This window comes from Podarcis vaucheri (genome assembly GCF_965113315.1).
Source record: "Podarcis vaucheri genome assembly, chromosome: 3".
In the NCBI taxonomy this organism is placed as follows: domain Eukaryota; kingdom Metazoa; phylum Chordata; class Lepidosauria; order Squamata; family Lacertidae; genus Podarcis; species Podarcis vaucheri.
In genome coordinates this window covers 63,527,911-63,554,712 of record NC_138761.1, presented here as the reverse complement: position 1 = coordinate 63,554,712, position 26,802 = coordinate 63,527,911, and the positions used below count along the sequence as shown (strand labels likewise).

The window sequence follows — 26,802 nt, the reverse complement described above, 5'->3', positions numbered from 1 at the left end:
TGGAATACCTAGTAACAGAACGCTTCATTATGAATATTACTTCGGTTGTGTGAATGCAATTTCGGATCAAGCAAAATACGAAGAAAGCCGGGACGTGGCGGAGGGGGATGGGGGAAAAATTTAAACAGATTAAAATACTGAACGGAAGTAAAAAAATAAAAAAAGGATTAACGCGGGTAGGAGGGGAAGCCCAAGGTGATTCATGTGGGAGAACCCCAGCCTGAGAAACGTAAAAGGAAAAAATGGGCGGGGAATTTGCGGAGGTCACCCGTGCGCGTGCGCTGACAGAGACGCAGGCCGGGGAGGAAGTCACGTGCCTGTACGTGCCTCCTCCTCAGGCGTCGCTTGCTCTCGGGGCGCCCCCTGGAGGGGCTGTGCCTGCAGCGCGCCGGGTCGCTTCGCCCTGGAAGCAGCTGTTGTTCTGGCAGGCAGCTGGTGTCACATGTCGGAAAGTCCCTCGGCCGTGGAAATCCCCGCTTCCACACTCTGTGTGTGTGTGTGTGTTTTGCTCCACATAGTAAAACAGCGGAAAGAAAGAACCACACGCAGACAGCAGGAGGCGGCGGCCAAAGCAAAAACAACAACTGTAGCAGGAGCAGGAGGAGGGTGAGGGGCCAGCTAACAAAGGCGCCTCTGGACCAGCCAGCACCCTCGGACCAGGCCAGCAGAGATCCCGAAGCTTCTTCGCGGGATTCATGGCTCCCCCGAGCCGCATCTCTCCAAGTCCGGCTCGTTTGTTCTGAGAAGGATTTACTGGCGGAGTCATTCGAGGGTCACTGCCTCCCCCCAGCCCCCAGCTCGCCGAGTAAGTCATATGCCCTGGGTTGGGGTTTTCGCTTTGCAGTTTGTGGGGTTGCTCGCGGGGTCGGTGACGACGACGAGCCAGCCTGGGGGGGGGGGTGTCTATTTTTGCTTGCATTTATGGAGATGCTACTGGAGAGATGCGCATCTCCCCCCCCCCCGATCCTCCGCCATCCTGGGTTGCGTTTCTGTTTAATGCGAAATGTGTATACTGTAGCATCCAAAAGAGAAGGAGTTCTTAGTTAGTTTGCTCCAGCTAGGCGCAAACAGCGAACAGGTTGGTTCTGAGGATGCTTCGGTAGTTTCGGTTATTGCTTGTGTGTTTCCATTAAAAAAAAATGCTGTAGAGTTTCCCGTGAAGACGAATTGATGGTTAAACTACTCTGTGAATTGTAGTTCTGTGAGGGGAATAGAGGGGGGTCTCTTAACAACTCTCAACTCCCTTAAACTACAGCTCCCAGAATTCTTTGGGGAAAACCATGACTGTTTAAAGTGGTATCCTAGCGCTTTCCTCGCTCTGTAATCTACACAAGCTCAGAGACTTTATTACTTTACCTATTCTAGAAGTTCAGTACTGAAAACAACTTCTGGGCTTGAACCCTGGCACAAGTATGCCCTTGCAACAAGTGCTAGATGCATTCAAGTAATACTTGTTTGTTGCATAAAGTTACATAACTGCATGACAACTCATACAAACAGTTATGAAATATGCATTATTTCCCATTTTTAAAGCAAAGACTTGCATAGGCTATTTGAACACTGCAGTATGTGCATTTTCAAAGTAAAACCATTAGCTATTTAATTCTAATGATTATTACACCACAAAAAAGGGACATTGAGGAAGAACATGAGCACCATTCATACTAATCCAGAATTTTTTGTAACATCTCCAGGCTGTAATCCTGAACATAGTTACAAGGGAATTGCCAAATTATTTGTGTTGGAAACATGCATAAGATTACATTTTCAGGACTTTTGTTTATTATTTTGGTTATTTAAAGCAATAACCAACCCCCTCACTTTAGCAAATTATTTTTTAGTGCCTCCCAACAGGGCTTACATTCGTGAATCTCCAAACTTTAGATAAAGAGAGTGGAACTTTCAACCCAGATACAGACCGGACCCTGCACTAATTAGTCCTAGCTAATGAATGTTAACATAATGGGTCCCCAGCCATGGGTGTTAGGGATGCCGTTTCACTTTCATATCAAGGACTGGATGTGGAGCATAGTACAGTGGTACCTCGGGTTACAGACGCTTCAGGTTACAGACGCTTCAGGTTACAGACTCCGCTAACCCAGAAATAGTACCTCGGGTTAAGAACTTTGCTTCAGGATGAGAACAGAAATTGTGCGGCAGCAGTGGGAGGCCCCATTAGATAAAGTGGTACCTCAGGTTAAGAACAGTTTCAGGTTAAGAACGGACCTCCAGAACGAACTAAGTTCTTAACCCGAGGTACCACTGTACTTTTCCCTAACTGTGTTTGAAAATGCTTGTAGATAGTCAGACATGGATTGTCCTGAGGAATGTACCGGTATATTACCAGGACATAGATTATGAGACCATTTTTTCTCCTAGCTCACTGTTGTCTATGTGTGCTGTTCTGCATTAATTGGCAGCTTCTCTTCAGGGTTTCAGCCAGTTTTCCCAGCCCTGCCTGGAGATGCCAATCCCAATGTGGGACTTCTTGCATGCAAAACGTGTGCTGTGCCATTGACATCCAGCTGTTTCCAGGAGTGCCCCAAGAAATTTGCAAGACATGGGACTTGTAGTCACATCTGAATATTCCAACATTACAAAGATATGCATTCACTTTACTACACACCCTTAAACTGCCATCCAAGACACACTTATCTGAACATAAGTCACATTGATATCAGTGGAACCTGCCTCCAGATAAACTTGTATGGAACCAGAGTGCAAGATATAAAGTTACGACTGAAAAGCAGTCTCCTCCTGCATGATGCATTTGAGAAAATAATATCCAAATAATGGGGTCAATACCTTGTCTGTAATTTCTGTGGCCACTTTCTCAACACCTTGCGTAATTTTATACATCTCTATCATGCCCCTCTTACTCGCCTTTTCTCTGTACAGTACTAGCCCCCCCCCCAACGTAGGCATTTAGGACTTTGTACGTGAGTATAATGCTTGTGGCTAGAACTTTAGACATTTGAGACAGTTCAGTGCAAGGATGTAACAGCGTGGGGATATTTTTCAGGATGTGGGATAAGATTGGCTGGTGAGTGAAGGATATAGCAACAATCTGGTTGCAGCATATGACACTCCATTGATCTCCAAGTTTGAATCAGCTGATCTGACTATGTGAAAAATGAACACAATATTTTAGCTGCAGTTCATTCATTTTCAGCTTTGTATTCTTGCTATAAAAAAAATCGCACCTAGACATTCATGTTGTTGTGCCCATAACCTAGGCTTAAGGTGCCGTTTAGCTTCTAGCTTTCATATCTCGGGTTCTAACACTGCTTTCAGACAATCTCAAGGTCCATTGTAGGAGCAGAAAAAGATATAATTCTCTAGTGGACTTGCTTAATAAAAACCACTGCGAGCCTCTGCAGTAAATGCTGTTTTGTTTGTACACTGTGGACCCTAGCAATGAAATATTGACCGGTGCTTCAAAAATTGAACGTGCTCCCTTTCAAAATGACAGTGGCCCTTTGCATGTTTATTGTACCTGCGAGGTGTTTTTCTCTCTCCCAGCATCTGCATGATGTTGCCCTTATCAAAATTCCAATCCATAAAATCCAGATTAAATGGTGAAATAATGTAGGGTGGTGATTTGATGAGGATAATGTTGTGGGGACAGTGCACAAAGCCTCCATTTATGAGCTGCACAGTAAACTGCCCAGCTGTATAACATTTTGCCTTCTTTACTTGCCCACATTACTTTGTGGGCATCATGATCTGTGAGGAGTAGAGTTGGATTGTTGTTTTATGGCTTCCGAAGGCTCCAGTCCTATGCAGCATTTGTTTGGTTTATTGGTTTCTTCCATGGAACTCAGACTGTCTTCCGCAGAGTTACTGGGCAGCCTGCTTAAACTGGCTTTTGCAGTCCTGGCTTTTGATCCAGTGGACACATTTGCTAATGTAGGAGCGGGAGAGGCCATTTTAGCTAATTCCTCTTCCCCACTTTCATCGCCGCCACCACCAAATTTTGTTCCAAAGAGTTGAGAGACCATGTCTGGAAGGTGGTATGGGAAGCTGCAGGGGGAAGGGGGGCTCAGGAAAAATGGTCACCCCTCTTCTTAGAGCCATCCACTAGCTGCTCTCCTTGTGGGATGCTATTATTGTAGTCCAACTTCTTTGCAGCTTGATTTGGTTTTTAAGTTGTTGTTATCATTGTAGTAGTTCTTATAGTCACGGTTTTAAAACATTCATATCAGTGAGATTTCTGTAGACGAGTTGGTGATATGTAAGTTGGTAAAATTGGCTGAGAGTCTGAGGGTAAGTCTCTGGAAGGAAGTCTCATTGAAATCAGTGGACTTACTCCTCTGATTGTTGGATAACTTCAAAATGGGCAGACGTGCTCCAATCCATAGCACATGCTGCACTAAGGAGGAGAACAGCTGTTGGCAGAATAGGAATGTTAATTACGTAGTGTTCTAATTGAGCTTAACAAATTGGATAGTCTATTATTACTTAACACTGGAAACAACCAGTGCTTGTCCTAAGCATCCCTTACTGATGTCATCATCCTTTACACATACAAACTTTACCAGGGACAATACTGACTCAAAATTGTCCTTTTGTGTTAAGTACTTGCAGGATCACATCTTTCATTTGAACATGTTAACTGCATACACATCTGTTCACTTCTACAGTTCAAAATGCACAGAGAAATGTAATGTGTGTTTGTAGCTCAGGGAGTCTAAATATGCATAGGATTCCTGGACAAAAACTCTTGTGGAAAGGGAACTAGCACCGGCATTATTGTTATGGGGCAGGATGTGGATTTGATCATACTTACAGTAGGCCCCCTAAAATCAGTGGTTAGTCTTCTGTCAGTGGATTTACTCGTAAGTATGATTGAATCTGGATCAAACCCAAGCTATTGGTTACTGATGCTTTTCCTATTCTTTTGTTAATAGCTTATTAGCCACATCCATTCAGAAGAAAGTCACATTTATCTTATTTCCTTCCAAGTGACTTTGGATTAGTAGTTTGCACAGTTCTTAACTATTTTTCCATTTTAGGGCAGGTACTGTCCATCTTCAGCTGCCTTCCATCCCATTATCCTTAATACCTTGTTTTGAAATACATGCTTTTCTTTAAAGTAAAAAAAAGCAACTTTTCACCATTTCTAAGTAATGCTGTTCTGAGTTGGTGGTGTGTGTGTGTGTTAGGCTATATATCTGGGTCCCTTCTAGTTCCTGGATCCAGGAGGATGAAAATCTTGGAATAGCCAGCTTCTTGGTGAGTTAATAGCTCCCTAAGTATGGGTCCTTAGGGTAACAAAGTGGTTTTGTGCCAGAGGGCAAAAGAGTGGGTTCCCCTCCCTTGCCTAGCTGTTGGTGAGGAGGACAAGGGCCAGAGGTATGTGTGAGAGAGCGAAGCTAGAAGCAGGCTTCAGGCAGAAGCTTGGGGGCGGGGGAAGGTGCCTGCTTTCTACTTGGAGCCAAGGCTGTGGCTATGGAAGAAGAAAGACCTTCAGGGGTGTTAATGCTGTGAACCCCTCCATTGTAGGTTTAGTTTGTATTTATGTGTAATAAACCATATATAATAAAGACATCCCAGTCTCCACTGTCCCTCATTCCAAGGAAATGGAAGCCTGGATAAGCACTTGGAACCCATGGAATCTCACACTGCTCGGAGATTGGGGTGATGTGCAACAATACATTTTGCTAAGTTTTTAGTAGCAAATTTGCCTTTGTTGCTCTTAAGCTTTGCAGGCTTGCAGAATAAATAAATAAAAGTTCCAGAACCTAGAGAAAGAGGAGAAATGAGGGAGGCAGTGAAAACGCAACCTTTTAGGTGCATTATTTGTTGTGCAGTCTTAGAGTGCTACTGCTGAGAGCAAATGCAAGGCCAATTAAAATGCGAGTTCTTACTGTTCCTTTATCATTGGCCTATTAGACTAAATAAGTAGCCTAAACAAGGAACCTGCTTATTTATTTAAAATATTTTTAAACTACCTTTCATTAGAAGATTCCAGGACCGTGTGGATAAGTGTGAATTAGAATTATTCACATGTCATATGAAAACAGTATTTTTAAAAAAAACCAACCACAGAGAGGACAAAATAGTAGACAGGCTAAAAACAAAAAACTGAGGAACAAAGAAGACAGTTTTGACTAAAATAATCCACATTGCCTATGCACTGCTCCAGAACTGTAGGACTGAACATTTTTTAAGGTTATTTGAACCAGTTACTCAAATACTAGGTGGGTATTTTCCTACTTCTCTAAACTATGACGTGTAATTATCCATGTCGTCTAAATGAGTTCGTTGTGTGTGGGGTTTCATGCTGTATATTGTAAGACTGTTCAAGAAACCAACCTATGCCATGTGCTACAAGTAAAGCTCCCCCACTCCCCGAAAAAAATCCAGCAGAAAAAACCCAGAGGCTCTAGTTAGTTTGATCATAAGGGGAATATGGAATGGAGAAACAGACAGGGGGGATTCTGAGCTAAGAGGAAATTCTGCTGTCATCTCAATAGATTTACAGCTGAGTAATCCAGGCTCTCCAGTTCTGCGCCATTGGGCACACCGCAGTTCACTAGCTCTAGAATTAACATAGGGCACTCCTCCGATGCAGATTTCATTTTTAGTAGCAGGTGCCTGTTTGCTTAGAATTTCTGATAAATCAGTAGTAAATGTGAGTGGTAATTTTAAGACATTCGTACCAAAGAACCTTCTCATTGTTGCTGATGCACTTGTGTCACAGAAGCTATTGAGGCTGAACTTCCTGTTTTAATGTAATTTATGAAAAAGGTCTGTGTTTTGTGCCGAATTTGGGATAGGGAGGCGAAGGAGGATTTAATGATATTTTTTTTCAAAAACCCTTCTTTTACTAGTGTTCTTTCCTCTTTTAGGTTTCTTCTTGCAAAATGGCTGGCTCGCAAATCATTCCTCAAGCTTTATACTTGAGCAACATGCTGAAAGCTGTGAAGATAAGGGAGAGAATGCCCGAAGACCTTGTCAAGTGCACCAGTGGAATAATCCAGCATTTTAAGACTATGCATAGATACACCATAGAGATGTTCAGAATGTGTCAATTTTGCCTACAGTTCCAGGAGATTCTTCAAAAGGCCCTTATTGACCAAGCAACTCAAACCTCACTAGAACGTCAGAAGAAACTGAACTGGTGTCGAGAAGTTAAAAAACTTGTGCCCCTGAAGACAAATGGTAAGCCGGGCTTATTTTCTCCTTGTTCTGGCAGGACAGAAATAGCATCTGCTTCATTTGTTACCTCAATGGACCTTGAGTGTGCTTAGTTCAAATTGCATTTAAAATTAAATTATGAAGGGGCTATTTTTCTCTTCTTTTAAGTGAAATGGTTGCCTAATGTCAAACTAGGGCATAGATGTATATTACGTTAACTTCGTGGACTTATGTACTGTTGCCCTAAAGAACCTTCCTGGCTCACAGGCAACGCTTGCATACTTTCTGAACAATGCTGCCGAATGTGAACAAAAAGACACTGATCTGGATTGTATATATTTCAGTGGAACATACAAAGAGGATATACAAACGACTGGAACATCCTCTTTTTGTGTTTCCTCCACTTGTTATTTATGACACTTCCTTTTACCCTCCAGAGTTGCTCTCATTGAACCAGGAACTGGAATCAATTGGTTCTTAGTGTTACCTTTTATCCATGCAACTATTAGATGTATATCAGGTTACATATTTGTGAAACCCTTCTTCCAAGTTACTCAGGACATGGTGAATGCTGCATAATTCATTTTGGAGGGTTTTAAAAACTATATATTTGGGGCCTAATTTCAGAAAATTTAAATTTTCAAGTCAGTTTGTGAGCCAGTGAGTGGCCCACCCACTCTTTATCAATTTAAAGGTAACTTTAAATTGCTCCACATGATAGCAAGTATTGTTTGATACACATTCACACAGTTGGGTCGCTATATTGTTGCCTTGTTCTTGTGCGGAGTAAATTGCCATTTTTGTATGGTGAGCCACTCCATGCAAACCATTGGCCTTGTGATATAAGAATACAAATATTCATGTATGTCTGTATTTGTTAAGATATCCTGATTTCAGTTATCTTGAGGGCTTTAAAGGCAGGGTATAAATTTTCAACACAATTAAAGAGACAGTGAAACCAGTTTCATGTGCCCTGTGAACGTGGCCCTCAAGGCATGGACTGCCTTCTGCAGTGCATTGGGTCATTACATGCTTCTTGCCCAATCAGGTATTAAATTAATTCTTGGATTGGTAGCGAAGACTCTGTCTCCAGAATCCTGAATAGTGCCGCCTTTATAACTGTCCTGATAGGACTTCCGTATAATAATTACAGATCAGGGCACTGACAAATCTCTTCACTGGTGGTGCCCACCACTTCAGTGGCTTCCAAGCTCATTTCTAAACTTGGGCCCTGCTTCCAACGTAATAAATGTGATGTCTGAAGCAGCAATTAGCACAACTCTGTGGGAAGGAACGAGTTAGGTGAACATCTGGAATGCCCAAGCACAAGTTGCTGCTTCAGATATGACATCAGTAGTGTGGAAAGAGGATGTACGTCGCTCACACATCCCCTTTTTGACACTTCCTGCAATGTCTAGAGCCACCAACAGCTTTTATAACTTTTTACATCTCCTGAATTCTCCTCATTGAACAAGTTGATCGGATCAGCTGATAAGCGGCTTAGCGGCTTAGAAAAAGGGGGGGAAGGGAAAAAAACCAGCAGGAACTCGCAAGACATTGTCGTCTTGCGAAGCAAGCCCATAAGAAATTTGTTTTGCGAAGCACCTCCAAAACTGAAAACTCCTTCGTCTAGCGAGTTTTCCGTCTTGCGAGGCATTCGTCTTGCGGGGCACCACTGTACGATATCTACATCATAAAATGCAATTATTTGATATGCTTCATTGGGAGAAATGGTAGGATAGAAACTTAGTTAGATAATTAGAGCAGAATTACTATAAAATCATATCAAGTGAAAGGGCAGAGCGGCAACTCAAGACCTTGAGACCAGTTAAAATCAAAACCGCTCAGTTCATTCAAAAACTTAAGAGAGTAAGTGTTAGGTCTCAAATGGTGGATCAGGACCTCTCACTGGACTGTGGGAGCTTTAGGAGTGGGTCACTTGGGGCCCTTCCAGACTATTGCTGTTTTTGTGTGAGATTCCGTCACATCCCAGCAAATCCAGGTTGTGCAATTCAAGCTTCTTGGAGCTCTTGCACAACAAACCCACTTCCCCAAAAGACTGAACTTGATGATAAGGAAAGTGACAGGAAAATGCACTGGAACATGTGGGGCGACACTTGCTTACGCAGTGTCATCTAGTCTTCTAAATCAGAGTGATTGGTCATCTGCATCCATATTGGAATTGTTTTTAGATAATTTAATTGTTTTATTATTCCTGTGTTCACCACGTGTGATGCTTTGTGAAGAAGGGTGGGATATAAATTTACTCATTTATTAAATGAATAAATTTATTGAATGTCATCTAATCTTCGTCAAATACATCAGGATGAATGCTGGGTAAACAGGTAGTCTGCAAGCACCCATGTTGTCCCTATGGATGCTTCAGTTGCATCCAAAGAAAGGCAAACATCTTTGCATGGGCTGTCTTATTTAAAAGTAGACAAGTCACTGTTCTATACTAGTATTCCTCTACTTTCCCTCTCTGAGAGATCCTTTCACTAGAGCCCTGAAACAGAGTTTCAGGTTTCTGAGCACGTGTTAAAACCTGGACTACACTTCCTTATCTCCAATGTGTATATTCTGTTCTGATCGTGTGAACTATTGAACTATTGCATTTTCTTTCAGTGGCCTGGCTTGCACAGCGCAGTAAGCCAAACTATGGCTTCTGCAACGTGTTGGGTAGTTTTGCTCTTTCTGTCTTGTGGGTAATCTCTCTTTTCCTTCATGAGCTGTAGCCAATAAAAGGACCAGAGAGGAGCAAAGCTGCTGTCGTCACCTTCTCCCCAGGAGCCCACACATCCACACGCAATGTGTGAACACAGCCAATGTGTTAAACTACACGCTTACTAGATGAGAGTGTAACAGTAGTGAAAGATCTTCTACTTTGCATCACTTCAAAGTAGAGAAATAGAGAGAAGGACTTGGATTTTGTTTTTTTAATACCCAACTACTGGATTTTTAATAATGGATCCTAGAAAGCACAGACCCATATGGGTTTGTTACGTTGTCAGGTGGTTGGGGAACAGTTCCAGTCCCAACCTTTTCCCCACCTCCACCACATGACTTAAAGGAACGCCCTATTCAGCCCCTCCCCCAAGAATAAAGAAGGAAATTTGCAAAATAAAACAACCCGATCCATTTCCTTTTCACATGCATGCATCTTTGTGAGCATGGAATGGATCTCGACAGGCGTTCTGCTGAGTCCTGTTCCTCCTGTGCTTCCCATCAGAAGCCTGGATGAAACCTCACTTGACTGACAGTGGGTGGGGCATGTTACACAGAAGTCCTTGAGCTAATGGCTCTTCAGAATGATATAGATGGGACCCCTGTCATGCACACAAAGGGTTCTCTCCACATGGAGGAGGTGGTTTGTGCCCTAAATAAATAGTAAAATAACTAATAAGAAAAGAAACAGCAGTTTCATCATAGCCAGTAGCATTGCATTTGGTCGTTCTTACAGTCATAGATCCATTTGTAGGGGGTGTAGCTCTGTGCCCATTTTGAGACCCAAGAAATAAATGCATCTGTTATTTCATCACAAATAATTTTAGCAAAAGTGTAGAAAGATTGCATACAGTTCTGGGAATTTGATTTCAAACATGACATGCATTTGAGGATTGTATTTTTAACGTAAAAGATTGGAGGAAACATCTCATTTTAAAAAGATTCCAACATCTACTGACTAGCAATTTCGCTTCTCTAATGAATAGGCATTCCAACTTACCCTAGCCACGCCTACTTGGAAAGTCCACTGTGTACTTCATAGTTCAAATGTCTCTTCATCGGAACAAGAAGTACAATAGCTGTTACTCAACTACTAGTCAAATAGCTTAACACTGGGGAATTCCAAATGCTTAGGGAATTTTGAACTGGCGGTTCAGTGTGCAGAACTGAAAGCAAGCACACACAGGGAAAAAAAACCCTCTTATCTTTGCTCTAGATTTTGCAAAGGGAAATTCTTTACAGGATGTAATAATTGTCCTACTTGTATGCCATATTTTTTTATGCTTGGTAAAGCCAGAAGACTATAAATCAGCCTTGCAAGCATATTTTTTTTGACCCTTGCATTTAATATCTATTTTTTGTTGGTTTTAAATATGATTATGCAAAGACAAGCCAGCTTTCTGAGTTGTGTTAGATAATTCTGTTTAAAGCAGAAAAAGAAAAAGAAAAGTGAGGACTTACCCCTTTATAAGAAATGCTTCTGTTTTAGCACTCGGATGGGCAGAGGGTGTATATGCCACATAGCTCTGTCCTGCACCCCCAAAGCTATCCTGCTTCCCTCGCCAGGGTTTAAATAATATTGCCAGTCAGGGTGAAGGAGCTGCCAGTCTGGTTGGCTTCTGTACATGGAATGGGGTGAGATGTCAGGTTGTATCCAACTAAGTTTCTCTCAGAGCAGACCCATCGAAATTAATAAAAACAAGGTAGTCATGCCGATTTATTTCAGTGGTTCTGCTCTGAGATGGACTAACATTTGGATACAACTCACCATCTTGTCTTTTTTCTTTTGTCTGGCAGCAGAATACATTGGGACTGGTCTTGATTTTGGTAGAGTGGAGGAAAGGATCCTGCTGTAACAAACAAACAAACAAAAAGAGTACTAGTCAGGACGGTGAAACTGGGATTTGGTTGGGGTACTGTTTACTGTTTACTTAGGCCTTTGGTGCCATTTTTCAAAATGGAATGGAACCTTGGTGTAACCACGACAAAAACAAATATCTCTTTAAAAACCAGGCAAAGGATCCCTTCTGTTGCTTGACACTCCCATCCTTCTCCTGACATTCTTCTGTCCCCACCTTTCCTAGCCAGTTGGCTGCAGGATTCATCCCCTTTTCTGGGCCAAGAATGAAAGGAAGGGATACTAATTTTTCAACAAAAGTCATTTCCTCCCTCCGCCCGAGAGTGCAAAGTTTAAAGTCCTGTGCTTTACTGTAGTTCCTCTCTCTAAAGCAGAGGTTTTCAACCTTTTGAGTCCACGGCTCCCTTGACCAACTGCATTCTTTTGGCGGCACCCCTGTGGGGCTCAGGAGCCCAGTTGTGTCACCCCTTGCCTGCACAACTGGCAGCCTCTCACCCTTTTTCAAACACCCTCCCTTGTGGAATGTTGTCTCTGTCTCCTCTCCCCTCTTCTTGGGAGCCCTCCGGGCAGCTACTGCCGCCGCCCCTGCCCCAAAGAGACGTGTCTCCTCACGCTGCCCCCCAGGGGCCTGGGAGGAAGATGCCCCCTGCCTCAGTGGCCCAGTGGAGGCTGGCCAAAGCTGAACGTGAGGTCAGCACCTTACATTGGGAGGCAGCAGCAGGAGCAGTGGGCACTGCCAGGCCTGGATGGTGGAAAGGCTCCCCTTCAACCCTGGGCACTCAGCTCCCAGGCAGGCCTTGCACACACAGCAAGCACAAGAAAGGCCAGCTCAGTGCCTGCCTGCCTGGCCTTCCACTTGTCCATCCATTCCCAACAGCAAGGGCTCGTGGATTAGCTGGCTGGGCTCCCTCACCCACTTGCTTGCTCACCTCTCGGCAACCAGCACCCTCTTGCCAGCCTCAGAGGCACCAGGAGCTTGTAGCCAGGGCTGCTGCAATAAACAGCTCTGCAAGCCTTTGGGAGGCAGAAACACGAGGGGGCATCGGAGGAGGGAGGGAGGGAAGGAAAGAGGCCAGTGTTGCCTGTGGCACCCTTGGCCATCATTCAAGGCACCCCAGGGTGCCACGGCACACTGGTTGAAAACCACTGCTCTGTAGCAATCCTGGCAACTTTTTCCTCAATGAGAGCGTTCTTCCGCAAAGCCCACGTCTGGAAACAATTGGCTGGGGTGATCTGTGCCTAGAAAGTTCACACAGTGCTGCGTGCATTGCTATATTTTTGTGAGAATTCTCCATGGGTGCCAGAAACTTGTATGTTTTACACAACCCAACTAACCACATTCATAGTAAAGCAATTTCTTATAAATCCACTTTCTCTTTTGCTTCTCAATTTTCAGTAGCTTGTTTAGGAAGGAAAAGGCTGTGCCCATAAAATCTAGTGCTGATAGTGTTGACTAATGTCAGCTCTGAACACTTTATAGAGAATGGTGCCTTTTCAGCAAAAAATAAAGTAAAATCAGCAATTGAACTGAGTATTTTCAGTCTGTACTTCTCCTTAAACCGGTGTAAACGGCAATTTACTGCCTGGCATTCTCTGGTCCATGGGGTCACAAAGAGTCGGACACGACTAAACGACTAAACAACAACAACAAACGGCAATTAGAATAGGGAAATCTCCTCTAGCTGTATCATTAATTAAATGGACATTCTTAAGCTTTGTAGTTTTAGTCAAAGCTCTAATATCCTTTTACCCTTGAACACTAGCTATTGGAAAGTGGTTGAAAATTAAACTCATAGAGCGTGATCCACATGCACAAATGGGAACTGTGCACTCAAAGTGGCGTGATTTTATTTTTATATTGACATTTTTATAGGATGAATAGTTTCATCTGTGTTTTATATTCAGTCACTTCTCTATTCAGGGGCAGATTGTCAACTTTTTCATTCATACCAACTGTGGACACTATATAAACACTATTTTGACACTCTCTCTGTGTTTTAAGGATCAAAGCTGTTCTGCCAACCTACACAGAATTCCTTCAGCACCAACAAGATTTCTGCACAGAAAGGCAGAACATTGGATCTGCTCTTGTTTTCTACATGTAGCATAATCCCATTGGAGTCGCACATTCAGAATTATCGTCACACACACACACATACTTGGTGGGGGAATGCTGGATTAGAAAAATACAGCTATTTGTCAGTGTTCACTTACTCAGACCGGGAGCAGGAGAACAGACTACCCCATACTCCCAAAATTCAAAGGATACTAAGCCAAAGTAAAAAGGGACGCGGGTGGCACTGTAGGTTAAAGCCTCAGCGCCTAGGGCTTGCCGATCGAAAGGTCGGCAGTTCGAATCCCCGCGGCGGGGTGCGCTCCCGCTGCTCGGTCCCAGCGCCTGCCAACCTAGCAGTTCGAAAGCACCCCCGGGTGCAAGTAGATAAATAGGTACCGCTTACCAGCGGGAAGGTAAACGGCGTTCCGTGTGCTGCGCTGGCTCGCCAGATGCAGCTTTGTCACGCTGGCCACGTGACCCGGAAGTGTCTCCGGACAGCGCTGGCCCCCGGCCTCTTGAGTGAGATGGGCGCACAAACCCCAGAGTCTGTCAAGACTGGCCCGTTCGGGCAGGGGTACCTTTACCTTTTAAGCCAAAGTAAAAGTAGATGGCTTGAGGAGAGATTTCTAAGAGACATTAATTGCTTCTCCAAAGTATTACTGGTTTGTGCAGAACCAGATATTTTATTTTTAACGAACTTGAAATATGTATGCTGTCCATTATGTTTTGGATTTTTATATTTATTTATTTGTTTGTTTGTTTGTTTGTTTGTGTTTGTGTGTATGAAACAACTAACCCATTTCATTTCTCTGTAGGGGATGGGAATTGCCTGATGCATGCTGCATCCCAGTACATGTGGGGCGTCCAAGATGTCGACCTAGTCCTGAGAAAAACATTGTTTAGTGCACTCAGGGAAGTGGACACGCGCAACTTTAAACTGCGCTGGCAACGAGAAACACTGAAATCGCAGGAATTTGTGGCAACAGGACTCTGCTATGACACCAGGGTATGTTGGACTGATTTATGTAGCGAATAACGTTTCAAACCTTGGTATGGTTGGGCGGATCGTGACTTCCTGTGTATAATTACATAGGATGGGAGGCAATTATGGTAGTGAGCTTAAGAAAGTAAAATTGCAGAGCTGCCAACTAGTTAAAACATTTTAGTCCATTAAATTTACTGGATTTCCCAATTTATTAACGAAGCGTTTCACTACTGTGGAGTTTCCAACTCAAGTAACCTCCTCAGAGATGGGTTATTTCCATGGACCACCCACATCTCCAAAAGTTGGCATGTCTCTGCTCTTCCTGTTATGAAGAGGCGCTGCTACCACCCAAACAAAACAAAAAACACCCATCCTGCTTTTTAGAAACATACAGCGAGACATAGACTTCCCATCCAAGAATCTACGTCATGTGGGGGCCTCTGCTCTTGCTTCTTTCTACAGGAACCTGCTGGTTGAAAGCATAAATTATCCTCTCTATTAGTTGCTAGCCCAAGCAGGCTATAGACTAGTCTTCTCAAACCTGGAAACAGCCAATACTAGCTTCACATGTTAAGATGAAACTGCCTCTTTACACTGCCGTCACAGCTGCTTATTTGGATGTGGTGGTGGTAAGAGTGGAGTGGTGCAACACAGTTGCATTGGTGCCTCCAACTCACGGAAGTATCGAGAAAATAAGATTCAAGCAACCGCGTTGTTTCACAGTCCTCAAGTTGCAGGCTTGCAAGTAACCACTTGCCTGCTAGGCAAGAAGGCATTTGTAAATCAGAAGAGAGAATGCAACATCAAATCAACTGCAGCCGTGCCCTTAATTAGATAGTGTTTCAGGTTCTATACATCTGGAATGCATATCGTATGAATTAACTTTCTCAGTATTCGGATAAGGAAAAATAATCTGCATGCAAGGCCTCCCAACTTGCATGATACTAACCCAAAGCTAAATAGATGTATTTTCTTTTTCTCCATTAGAATTGGGAGGACGAATGGGAAAACCTCATCAAAATGGCATCTGCAGAAACATCAGTCACCCACAGAGGCCTTCAGTATAACTCATTGGAAGAAATCCACATATTTGTCCTTGTTAACATCCTACGGCGCCCAATCATAGTTGTCGCAGGTAGGAATGTGTCTTTTGCTTTTGAAGTACTGTTTGCAGTGGGCGATCCAATGTTAGTGTTGAACACCCATGCTTCTATGAAGAGCATTCAGAAGGTTTTCAGTGTCATGGAAGTGGAGGTAGGCAACCAATAACATGAAAAGCACCTCTGTTCGTGGCGACTGTTTCCTGTAAATTTCTACATTTCTACAAATTATCCTCTGAAAGAGGCAATTTACCACCGCCCCCAGGTTAACAGTATTTACAACTTAAGAAAACACAGTGTTTATGACACAAAAAGTGTTGATGACCTCACTTATGAAAGCGATTTAGGGTTTGGGTTTATTTGTTTTACATCAGCTTGAATATTTCCTCACAATGAGTTATTGATATTCTTCTGATAGTTTGGAAATTAAAATGGAAATGTTTCCCTTGCTCTGTTGCTGACAAGAGTCATGTTTAACTAAACCTTGCTTTTCTTTTCCTGAAACAGATAAAATGCTTAGAAGCTTGCAGTCAGGTTCAAGCTTCTCCCCTTTGAATGTTGGCGGAATTTACTTGCCTCTCCACTGGCCAGCAGAAGAGTGTTATCGATACCCCATCATCCTGGCCTATGACAGTATGCATTTCACCCCTCTGGTTGTTTTGAAAGAGAGTGGCCCAGGTAGGTCTCAGACATTACCGGTATATTGTGTTCTGCGCTGGTGTTTCCCTGTTTCTTCTCTTCAAACCAACAGCAAATCCATTTTGATCTCTCTCATGCTGTTATACATCAGATGCAGTCTGGGAGTTACTCTTGCTCTCCAGACCACCCCTCTGGGAATTGCTTCCTCTTCTGCATTGTGTGTGTGTGAGAGAGAGAGAGCACACAATGCAATTCTGCAGACTGTCTACTACAGTGGTACCTTGGTTGTCGAACTTAATCCGTTCTGGGAGTCCGTTCGACTCCTGGAACCGTTCGAAAACCAAGGCGGGGCTTCTGATTGGCTGCAGGAGCTTCCTGCACTCAATCAGAAACCACAGAAGCCATGTTGGAAGTTTGGCTTCCAAAAAACGTTCGCAAACTGGAACGCTTACTTCCGGGTTTGCAGCTTTCGGGAGCTGATTTGTTCAGGAGCCGAGCCATTCGACAACCAAGGTACCACTGTATTGGCATACAGTCCCCAAAAGATTACCCCCAAGGTAATGCAGCCTTCAATGGGGAGTGGGGATTATCTACTCCTTTTGTATAGGAAATACTTCGTTTGGGCAATTTATTCACCTTGAAGTGGCTCATAACTTTTGCTCTTTTATAAAGGTAAAGGGACTCCTGACCATTTAGTCCAGTCGTGGCCGACTCTGGGGTTGTGGCGCTCATCTCGCTTTATTGGCCGAGGGAGCCGGCGTTCAGCTTCCGGGTCATGTGGCCAGCATGACTAAGCTGCTTCTGGTGAACCAGAGCAGCACACGGAAACACCGTTTACCTTCCCCACTGGAGCGATACCTATTTATCTACTTGCACTTTGATGTGCTTTCGAACTGCTAGGTTGGCAGGAGCAGGGACCGAGCAACGGGAGCTCACCCCGTAGTGGGGATTCGAACCGCCGACCTTCTGATCAGCAAGCCCTAGGCTCTGTGGTTTAGACCAGTGTTTCCCAAACTTTTTTGGGCAACGGCACACCTGTTTACTGAAAAAAATCTCGCGGCACACCACCATTACAGCCCCGTGACGTCAGCGCGCAGCGTCACGCCGGGAGGGACGCACGAAAGTGAAAGTTTTTTTCCTCCCCCTTGCCGGGGAACCTCCAAGCTTTGGGGGTGGGAGGAGGCAGCAGAGCGAGGGACTGAGGGACGGCGGCAACTGAGGCGGCGGCGGCTGTTGTGGTGGTGGCGGCGATAGCGGGCGGAGGAGGGGGCGGTGGCGGGGCTTGAGGAGCCGTCGCCGGGAGTTGCTGCTGCTGTTGTTGCTGCTGCTGCCCGGACATGCCGGCCTCCTCCTCCTCCGCTGTCTCGCGCTCCTCCCTTTTGCACGCGCTGCCCCGCCGCTCGGCACCACCACCGCGGAGCCGCCCCCGGCTCGACGCGGATCCTCGCCGCCGCCGCCTCTCACCGCCCGACTCGCCCGCCTCCCTCCCACGGCACACCAGCCAACGTCTCACGGCACAGTAGTGTGCCGCGGAACACCGGTTGGGAAACACTGGTTTAGACCACAGTGCCACCCGCGTCCCTTTCTTTGCTCCTTTATAATTCCAGTCAATTTCCATAATTACCTCTCTGGGTGGTGGTTTTCGGTTATCAGCCTTAGGGTCTTAATATTGCTCACTGCTGTGTTGTGCCTGTCTTTTCCCATTTAATTCACAACAATCCTCTTTTTTCCCCTTTCCATAGAGATCCGGGCAGTCCCATTGGTCAGCTGTGAAAGAGGCAGGTTTGAAGACTTGAAGGTGCACTTTCTAACAGATTCTGAAGAAAGGGAGAAAGAAAAGCTGCTAAGAGATTACCTGATGGTGATAGAAATTCCCGTGCAAGGCTGGGATTCTGGGACAACACATCTCATTAATGCTGCAAAGTGAGTCTTCATCTTCTCACTGTCCAGCACTTAACTTGATAACAGATATTCTTAAGTTGGCAATGTACTGTATTCAGCCTCTCACTTTCAGATGCCCTTTTCAAAGAGTGCATTCTCTGCTTTTACTGTGGCATTTAATCCCGGACAATTAAAAGACAATTCAGGCTGGCTCTGGAACGTACAGAACCGATAAAGATCCCAACATCTTCTGTTAGAAAACCAGTAAATGAATTTTCAGAAAAGGAATTCCATTTGCACAACAGGCATTCCCTCATCCCCAAAATTGGCTTGGGGGAAGGGGTCAAGAGACACCCCCCCAAAAAAAACTATGCCCAGGAAGATGGAAGGGAAGATCATTCCGTTTGGCATACTGATGTGCTTGGACAGGTGGAACATTTGTAATAACACAGTGTAGAATTTCACTCAGAATAGCTGTCAGTCAAAACTGAGAGTCAAGTTCTTTCCCACTTAATGGGGGAGACATCTGGCACTGCACAGGGAGAGAAGGAGAGGCAATTTTAAAGAAACTACAGCTTGCTTGTTCTCTTTCAGCCTAGCCCAGTCCTGTAACTAGGACTGAGACAGTGTCTCTTTATCTTGCTAAAAGAGACATTAAAGACCATTGTCAGCTTCATAAGTGTAGGCTGTGCTGCTTTCAATTACGCACTCTTGCTGATGTAGGATGGCAGCTCTTCCTGCTCTCCAGTGTTATTATGTCATCCCAAACTGTAGAAGGTTTGCTGTCTTTTCCCCACCTGGTGATACCAATTCCTTTGTCTCTTTTGCCTTGAAGGTTGGATGAAGGAAACTTGCCCAAAGAGATTAACCTAGTGGAAGATTACTTCCAGCTGGTGCAGCACGAATACAAGAAGTGGCAAGAAAATGCTCGGCCCGCTGGGAGGGAACCGGGTCAGAGGAACCAGGTGGAGCTGAACTTGCCCCAGCTGTCGCTTGTGGAGGCAAAATGCGAGACTCCCAACTGCCCTTTCTACATGTCTGTGAGCACTCAGCCATACTGCCATGAGTGCTTTGAGCAGAAGCAGCAAGGGAGCAAGGCGAGGAGGCAGAACTTCCGGACGGGGTCTGAGAAGCCCCGGACAAGTAAATCCAGCTCACCTAAGAGCGAACACCGCGAGCCTGCTGCACGGGCATCTGAAGAACTAGTGTCAGGGCCTCGCTCGGCACCCCCCACAGCCCCCAGCCTTTTTCTGTACAGTGAAACCACTGCCATGAAGTGCAGGACCCCTGGCTGCCCTTTCACCCTGAACGTGCAATACAACGGGCTCTGTGAACGCTGCTACAACAACACTGCAGAGCTCAGCCCTTGCAACAGCCCAGGCGAGCAGAGGCCGCCAGACCAGGTGACCTGCATGTTCTGCCTCAAGGGCGCCAATAGGACCTTTAATGGCATGTGCAGCTCTTGCTTCAAAAGGACTAGAGACCACTTGTCAAGTGCCAGCAGCTCAGGTGTTGCACCTTCGGGCCATCAGAGGTCCACATCAGACCCCACCCATCTGTCACAGAGCCTCCTTCAGCAGGCCTGCCATACGGCAAGCGGCAGCAGCGCAGCAGAGCTGCCACCGCCGCACCCTCCGCCCCAGAGACCAGAAGAGTGGAAGAAGGGAAGCAGGAAGTGCAGGAAGCCCGGCTGCAGCTTTTTCGGGACTCCTCAAAACGAAGGCTTTTGCACACTGTGCTATTTTGAGTACCAGGAAAACAAAGGTGAGTGTAAGGGAATGTGCTTCTCTTCTCCTTCTCCCTTCCAGAGATTTGGGCTGGCGGGGAGAGGGGTGTTTGCGAGCAGTGGAACGGAAGGTGCTCCTGTTCAATCTCAGCTTGCAAGGAGATGTAAGATGCAAACAGGACGAAGCAGTGAGATGAAGTGTAATTGTAAAGCATTAGTAATGCTGAACTGCAAGACGGAATGCAAGCCTGCAGTGGAAAAGCTCAGCTTACTTCCAGCTGCATTAGTCACTTACAATATTGAAGAATTCCAATGCACTTTTAATGTTTTGCTGAAGTATGTAGAACAGCAATCTAACCTCAAGGGTTTGCCCTATTGGGAATGTATTTGGTTACCGGGGCATGTCCCCAGATTCCTTTCTGAAATCCTGTTAGAGATTCAATTTAAAAGTTCACTATAGGGTGCGGGTGGAAACACGATAGAACAAATTTGATAGTTTTCTAAGCAACTCTCCAGGATGGCAAAATGTACATGTTCACTGAACAAACAATTTAAACTGCATTGGAAAAATTGTATAGTCTGGATTGGAGTGGGGGGGCATGTAAGGGTTAAAGAGGAGAAAATATTCTAGCCATAGACTAGAGCAGCTGATATGAGAGCAGCTGAATAACTTGCTTGGACATATACGAAGTCAGACTGTGGGGTCACTCTAGCTCAATATTATTGTAACTGGTTGGCAGAGGCTCTCCAGGTTTTCAATTAGGGGTCAATTGGGGGGGGGGGTTCAGGTTCTGGGGATTGTTCCTGGGGTATTTTGCAGGCCATGCTGTAACACTGAGTGTTTTAAAAATGAATCCACACAGTTCAATTTTAGAGTTGTCATTTGTTCTCTGCGTCCAGCTGCTGTGTGGCATGCAGAAATTCAGACAGTCCTTCTTTCCTCTTGCTGTATCCCAGTGCTAGAAGGCACACCTGCTGAAAATTGCTCCACGTTACAGGGGGTCCACTTTGCCGCTTGCTCCACTTGCCTGGTAGTGCATTTTAGATCCAAATGGCAGCCAAGCCGTCCAAATCTCTACAGAACTGAGTGGGAAATGAGGCTTTAATTGAGCTCCTGCATTCTCATGTGGAGCAGGAGCTGGCAGAAGAGCTGGGCTCAGCCATTCCCTTGCTAGTATATCTCAAAAGGGACCATTTTTAGCCTCTACTGTTCATGTAACATTGCATTCAGTAATAGCCAAGTGATGGGTAAGGTAGAGCACAGACAACAGTCCCTTTTCCCGCTCTGTGTTTTTGGTCGCCGAAGTCACAGCTCAGTGGCTGATGTTGACCATTGGGACTGGTGGGGCAGAAAGCGGTAAGCCCAACAATAGGTGGAGGCAGAGCTAAAGAGAGGCAGAGCAAACTACTTCTAGTTTTGCCTCCATGCCATCCCTTCTGAGTTCTACAGCGGCAGCACTGGGACAAAGGAGGTGGAAGCTGACAGCCAGGGCCACACCCTGGACTGGTTGGAAGTAGGAAGGCAGGCTGGTTGGGGCTGGCTGTGACTGACTGAGATTGGTGGGGCAGTACCCTGTTCACCCTAATGGACCAGTCATCATTCTTCAGTGGGTCACAGGTTCATTCCCTGGCATCTCCAGGTAGGGCTGGGAATGTCCCCCATCTGAAATTCTGGAGATCCACTACCAATTACTGCAGAATAGACTGAGCAAGATGGCAGCATCCTGCATTCCTAAGTGACCACTTTCTTCCTTTCTTCTCATCATAGATACTTCGGTGCCCCATCACAGAAGGTCTCAGCGGACTTCTCCTGCCTCAGGCCACTCGGGAGCCTCAGCTGCCGTGTACCAGAACACCGTTTCCTGCCTGGGTCGAGAGTGTGGCACAATCGGGAGCACGATGCTCGAGGGCTACTGCCAGAAATGCTTTATAAAAGCACAGAGCAAGAGGCTGCGTGAAGCCAGAAGAACCGAAGACCAGCTAGTGAGACAATCAGAGGTCAGTCAACATAGCAAAATCTTTCCCCCCGATTTAACTTTTTGCCTTTCTTCCTAGAACAGTCTTTATGAGTCCATTTTAAGAAGAAGGGAAAATACACTCCCATTATTATCCCTTTATGTTAGTAGTTTATTGCCTAGGATTCTGGAGATGATAGATACAGGCCCCTGAATAACAATAAAAAATTAAAACCTGCTTTTATTATCTAACCAGAAGGATGCTACATCCAAAGGAACAGGGGGTTATTTCTGTAGCTGTTCTCAGAAGTGTTAACTCCTGTTGATATTAACATCTCAGAAATTACCCTAGTGCTGGTGCTGCTCTGTCACAGTACAGTGGAATGGAAAACGTACATAATCTGTATCGTGTGTGAGAGGGAGAGAGAAATCTGGCCTGTACCAAAACTGGAAAACCTGAGTTTTTAGATTAGCCCAACACCAAACTCTTTTAGAAGACCTAGCCCAAGTCACAGGGCAATTATTCTTTCATCCATTCTGCATTTTGCAACCATCAGAATTGTCAAGAAAGTGTTACATACTTGTAATAGTTTTCCTTTTGTAACTAGAAGGGAGCAGTCTACTAGTTCTATGCAAGCCAGAAGCAGATTACCAGGTGGAGATATGCTGCTGCATTTGCTTCCTAGCTTTTGCATCTCTGTTGCTTATGGGGAAGGGAGAGGAGGTGAAGAGGTCAGCGCAGTGCAAATGCGCTAGCAGGAGCAATGGGTCATCTTGGCTTGTGTCCTGCCCTCTTCCTGTAAGCCACAGTGATCCACTCTGCAAGCCACTTCTCATGCAGCCTGTGTCAGTGTCTTATCCAGGGCGCTTGCACAGAAGCAGCATGATTGTTTTCTAACTTAAAAAGCACACCACTACTTGTTTTCATTTTGGTTTTCACCTTTGGGAACTTCTGGTCAATAATATGACATGAATAAAAGTAACTAAAGCTCAGATAAAGGCTGTGACTGTTACAATTAAACCTGACAATGTTCTCCGTTGTTTTTAGCGAACAGGACAACACAGAGATTTACGCCAGACATTCCCAAGCTCTCAGAAGCACAAGTGTGCCACAGCTTCTTGTAGGAACAACTTAGCTTCCAGGAACGGGGAACTGTGTCCGGAGTGCCTACACATTGGTCAGCAGGCCCAGTTGGGGGGACCTCGGGGGGACCCTCCAGCAGCTGAGCTCCCCAAGGAGCGCTGTCGAGCCCCTGCCTGCGACCACTATGGCAATAACAAGTGCAACGGCTACTGCAACGAGTGCTTCCAGTTCAAGCAGATCTATGGCTAGCAAGAGAGAATAAACGCCGGCTTTTACCTTGTGAAAGGAAAATGGTGCTAACCTCCAAAACACTCAACCCAGTCTCATTCGCAGTCTGTGGAAAAAGTACACGTGACTTTGTGGCAAAAACAATAAGCTGAATTGTACATGTACACCTGCTTGTGCGTGTACGTACAAATGCACATTGTGGCACAAAGAACAATATGCTCTCTGGAATTCTGTATCCTGGGACAGAAACACAGTTTGCAGATGCAGGATGCTTATGCCAAATACTTGACTACAAACTCCTTTCTCAGTACTCTGACTTTGTTCTATGCTAATACGCAACCATAAGAGATGAATAGACTGTGTTTCTTGCACCCCTCTTTCTGCTGATACTTCTCTTGCACACTGTCTGAATAAGAAGCATTCAAAGTCCAAGGAAACCTGCCTGAGATGAAGGGTTTCCTGCACTGCAACTACCACACAACCTGGGGCTTGTTGTCCTTGAAAATGCTCATCTCTCTACCAAACAGAGTCTGCTGGAAGCCGTGAATGAAACAAGGTTATTAGCAAGTCATGGTAGAAGCCTTTAAAACTTGATTGTTAGGCTTAAAAAAAAAATATTTTAAAGAAACTGGTTTTGTTCTTTCTCTCTTTGTTCTTAACCAGAGTTTCATGCACGTAAAACAGCAGTCACCATCAGCAACTTGGGCCCGTTGCCCACTGTTTCTCCATTTCATAATCTGTGTTTGCTTGTTTGCTACTAACCCTGCTGTCATAATTTAGAAATATGGAAAACAGCTGGGTACGCATCTCTTCCGATATGAAAAGTTCCCCTAAATACATGCTGTTCATACATACTTGCTGGCATAGGACAGGGCTTAGGCTGGAATCATAACGAAAGCATAATGAAGATGCCCAAGGGTGCAATCCTAACCCCACTTACCTGGGAGCAAGTCCCACTGAATTTCTTCAAACGTGCTTCCAGGTGGACATGGTTGGGATTGTTCTGTTAGGCACGCTAAGACCCTGTGCTCCATGCAAACTGTGGCTGGTATCTGTCTGTCTTGGGGGACAATGCAAGAGGGCACCTACAGTGGTGAAGTTAAACAGTGGAGGAGTTGCAGTGCCTGCTGTGACCAGTGTATGCCCCTTTTTCTCTGCCAAAGAGAACATACCAGGGGCCCACTTAGCCGCTTGCTCCACTTGCCTGGTAGTGCATTTTAGATCCAAATGGGAGCCAAGCCGTCCAAATCTCTACAGAACTGAGTGGGAAATGAGGCTTTAATTGAGCTCCTGCGTTATCATGTGGAGCAGGAGCTGGCAGAAGAGCTGGGTTCAGCCATTCCCTTTTCTCCTTCCCTGATTGCTACTGCAAAGGACCTGTGAGTGAGTGAAAGGGAATGGATGGAGTACAGTTTGGAAGGTTCTGCAGAAACCCCGTTTATTTCCATAGTGTTTGGGACCAGCTTTTCAATCGGAGAATTTCTCCTTGCCATTATCACAAAGCCTATCAGATCTGCACGAGTTAGGCACTAAATAAAATGGCACCTGAAGCCCCGCAGTCTAGAACGTCCTTTCTTTCCCCACCTGGCCTGATGAGTCTCTTGCTTCTGCTGTGCTGCTTGTGCTTCTACTTTCGTATATAATCCTTCCATAGCGCTCTCTTCTCCAGCCCCATTTCCTGTGAAAATCCTACACCCTGTTTTGTAAACGTTGTTAAATGTGAAGACATGTTAAAAATATTTATATTATGTATTTCAGAAGTGTAATTTTTAAATTTGCACAGTTTTGTTTTTAAGTATGGTTACATTTTCATTCATTGTTTCATTTTACCTCCAAAGCTGCGCAAGTCTATAACTGTGGGAGAGGGCGGAAGGGATAGAATCCAATGGTAAAAATAAATTATTTAAGGATTCATTGTTCTTAGCGTTGTTTTATTCTTGCAGTTATTGCAATTGCTATTCTTAGAACTGTCATTCCAGTCTAGCAGCTGTTGTCCATGAGTAGATAAATGTGCTCACACAGCTGCCCTACCAGGAAAGGAAGCACCAAGCCACACGACATGACCACCTCCTAACAGATTGTCAGGAACGTTGGGTCTAATGGCTTTATTCACCTGTTTTCCCAGAGGTTGAGGAAAGTGGGAGAGGGGTATTCAGCAGACCATGCTAGGAATGCTGGGGGAGAGAGAGATTTTACACTCCCTCCTCCTTTGAGATAAAGCTGTGTTTATAACCCTGGGGGATATAACCCAACCTATGACCTTTTGTCCCTGCACCAATTACAGTAGCCCTATTTAGGCATCAAAGAATGCAGAAGGAAGCAATACAGAGTAAAATGGGCCATGTGCCTCTGCTTCTCAATATCCTTGTCTCTGCTGGCTCCACCTCAACTTTTCCACACTGAGTGGGAAGCCCAAAGGGGAATTCTTCACACATTCAGCTAAGTATGCTTAGAATCTTCCATGCAATCAGAAACCTTGATTGTGCAAAGTTCGCAGTCGTTGCTAGGATTCCCCCTTAAGACCTTTGGCCCCAATATGTGAAGGTTAGGGGTGGAACAAGTGCAGGTAGATGAGGAGAGCTTTGCTGGCTCAGGTGAAAAGTCCACAGAGTTCAGCATCCTGTTCGTAACCAACCAGATCCCTATGGAAAGCCTGCAAGGAGGACCAGAGTGCAACAGCTCCCCCCCCCCCATCGCTTGTGAATCCCAGCAATTGGTATTGAGAGGTGGGTGGGTCTCTGCCCGCTCTCCGTACTTTATATCCCCACCTTTGAACACTTGGATAGTGCTAGTATATCATGCAATGTTGCAGTGTTGATCTGTATGTAGTGATGTGATAGTTCATATCTATTGTATTTATTCCGTGAACCGCCTTGAGACCTCTGGGTATAGGGCAGTATATAAATTCAATAAACAATAATAATACCTGCAGGCACATCACTACATACCACCAAACATAACTTGCATACGTTCCACTGAACAATAATTTCCACTGGAAAGTCTTTGAAAGAGGTATCTGTGCACAGGGGTGGCATTTTCACACTAGTATCACTGACCTGGCAGTTCCCTCTCAGCACTTACCACTGTGGTCAACTTGGGCTCCACATTATTTTTCTTGTGCTCTAATCAGCACAGAGTGGGTCAGTCTAGATTCCATTTTGGATTTCCCACAATGCCCCATAGTAAAACTCCTTTGTGGGAACTTAAAATGGTAGCTAGACCCAGAAGCACTTGGAGCACCAATAGTGGAGGGGGATCTTTGCCAAGCCTCACCCCCCAAAATCTTAAACTGGCTCTGGCACATTCGGGATTGATTTGCCAGCTTCAGACAGAAAGCTGTCTCCATCAAGCACTATTATACCACTTTACAAGTCATGCTTTCCCCCAAGGAATCCTGGGAACTGTACTTTGTTAAAGATGCTG

The 26,802-nt window shown here is 45.0% G+C and overlaps 1 protein-coding gene across 1 annotated transcript; it reads left to right on the top strand.

Moving 5' to 3' along the window:
- The first annotated feature begins 387 nt into the window (after positions 1–387).
- On the top strand, positions 388–25,293 carry TNFAIP3 (TNF alpha induced protein 3). Its single transcript, XM_082215910.1, has 9 exons — positions 388–805; positions 6,855–7,167; positions 14,597–14,787; positions 15,754–15,901; positions 16,374–16,544; positions 18,248–18,428; positions 19,222–20,150; positions 21,881–22,110; positions 23,116–25,293. Exons 2-9 carry the CDS (start codon positions 6,870–6,872, stop codon positions 23,398–23,400), a joined length of 2,433 nt encoding a protein of 810 aa, XP_082072036.1. The 5' UTR covers positions 388–805; positions 6,855–6,869; the 3' UTR covers positions 23,401–25,293.
- Positions 25,294–26,802: the final 1,509 nt, after the last annotated feature.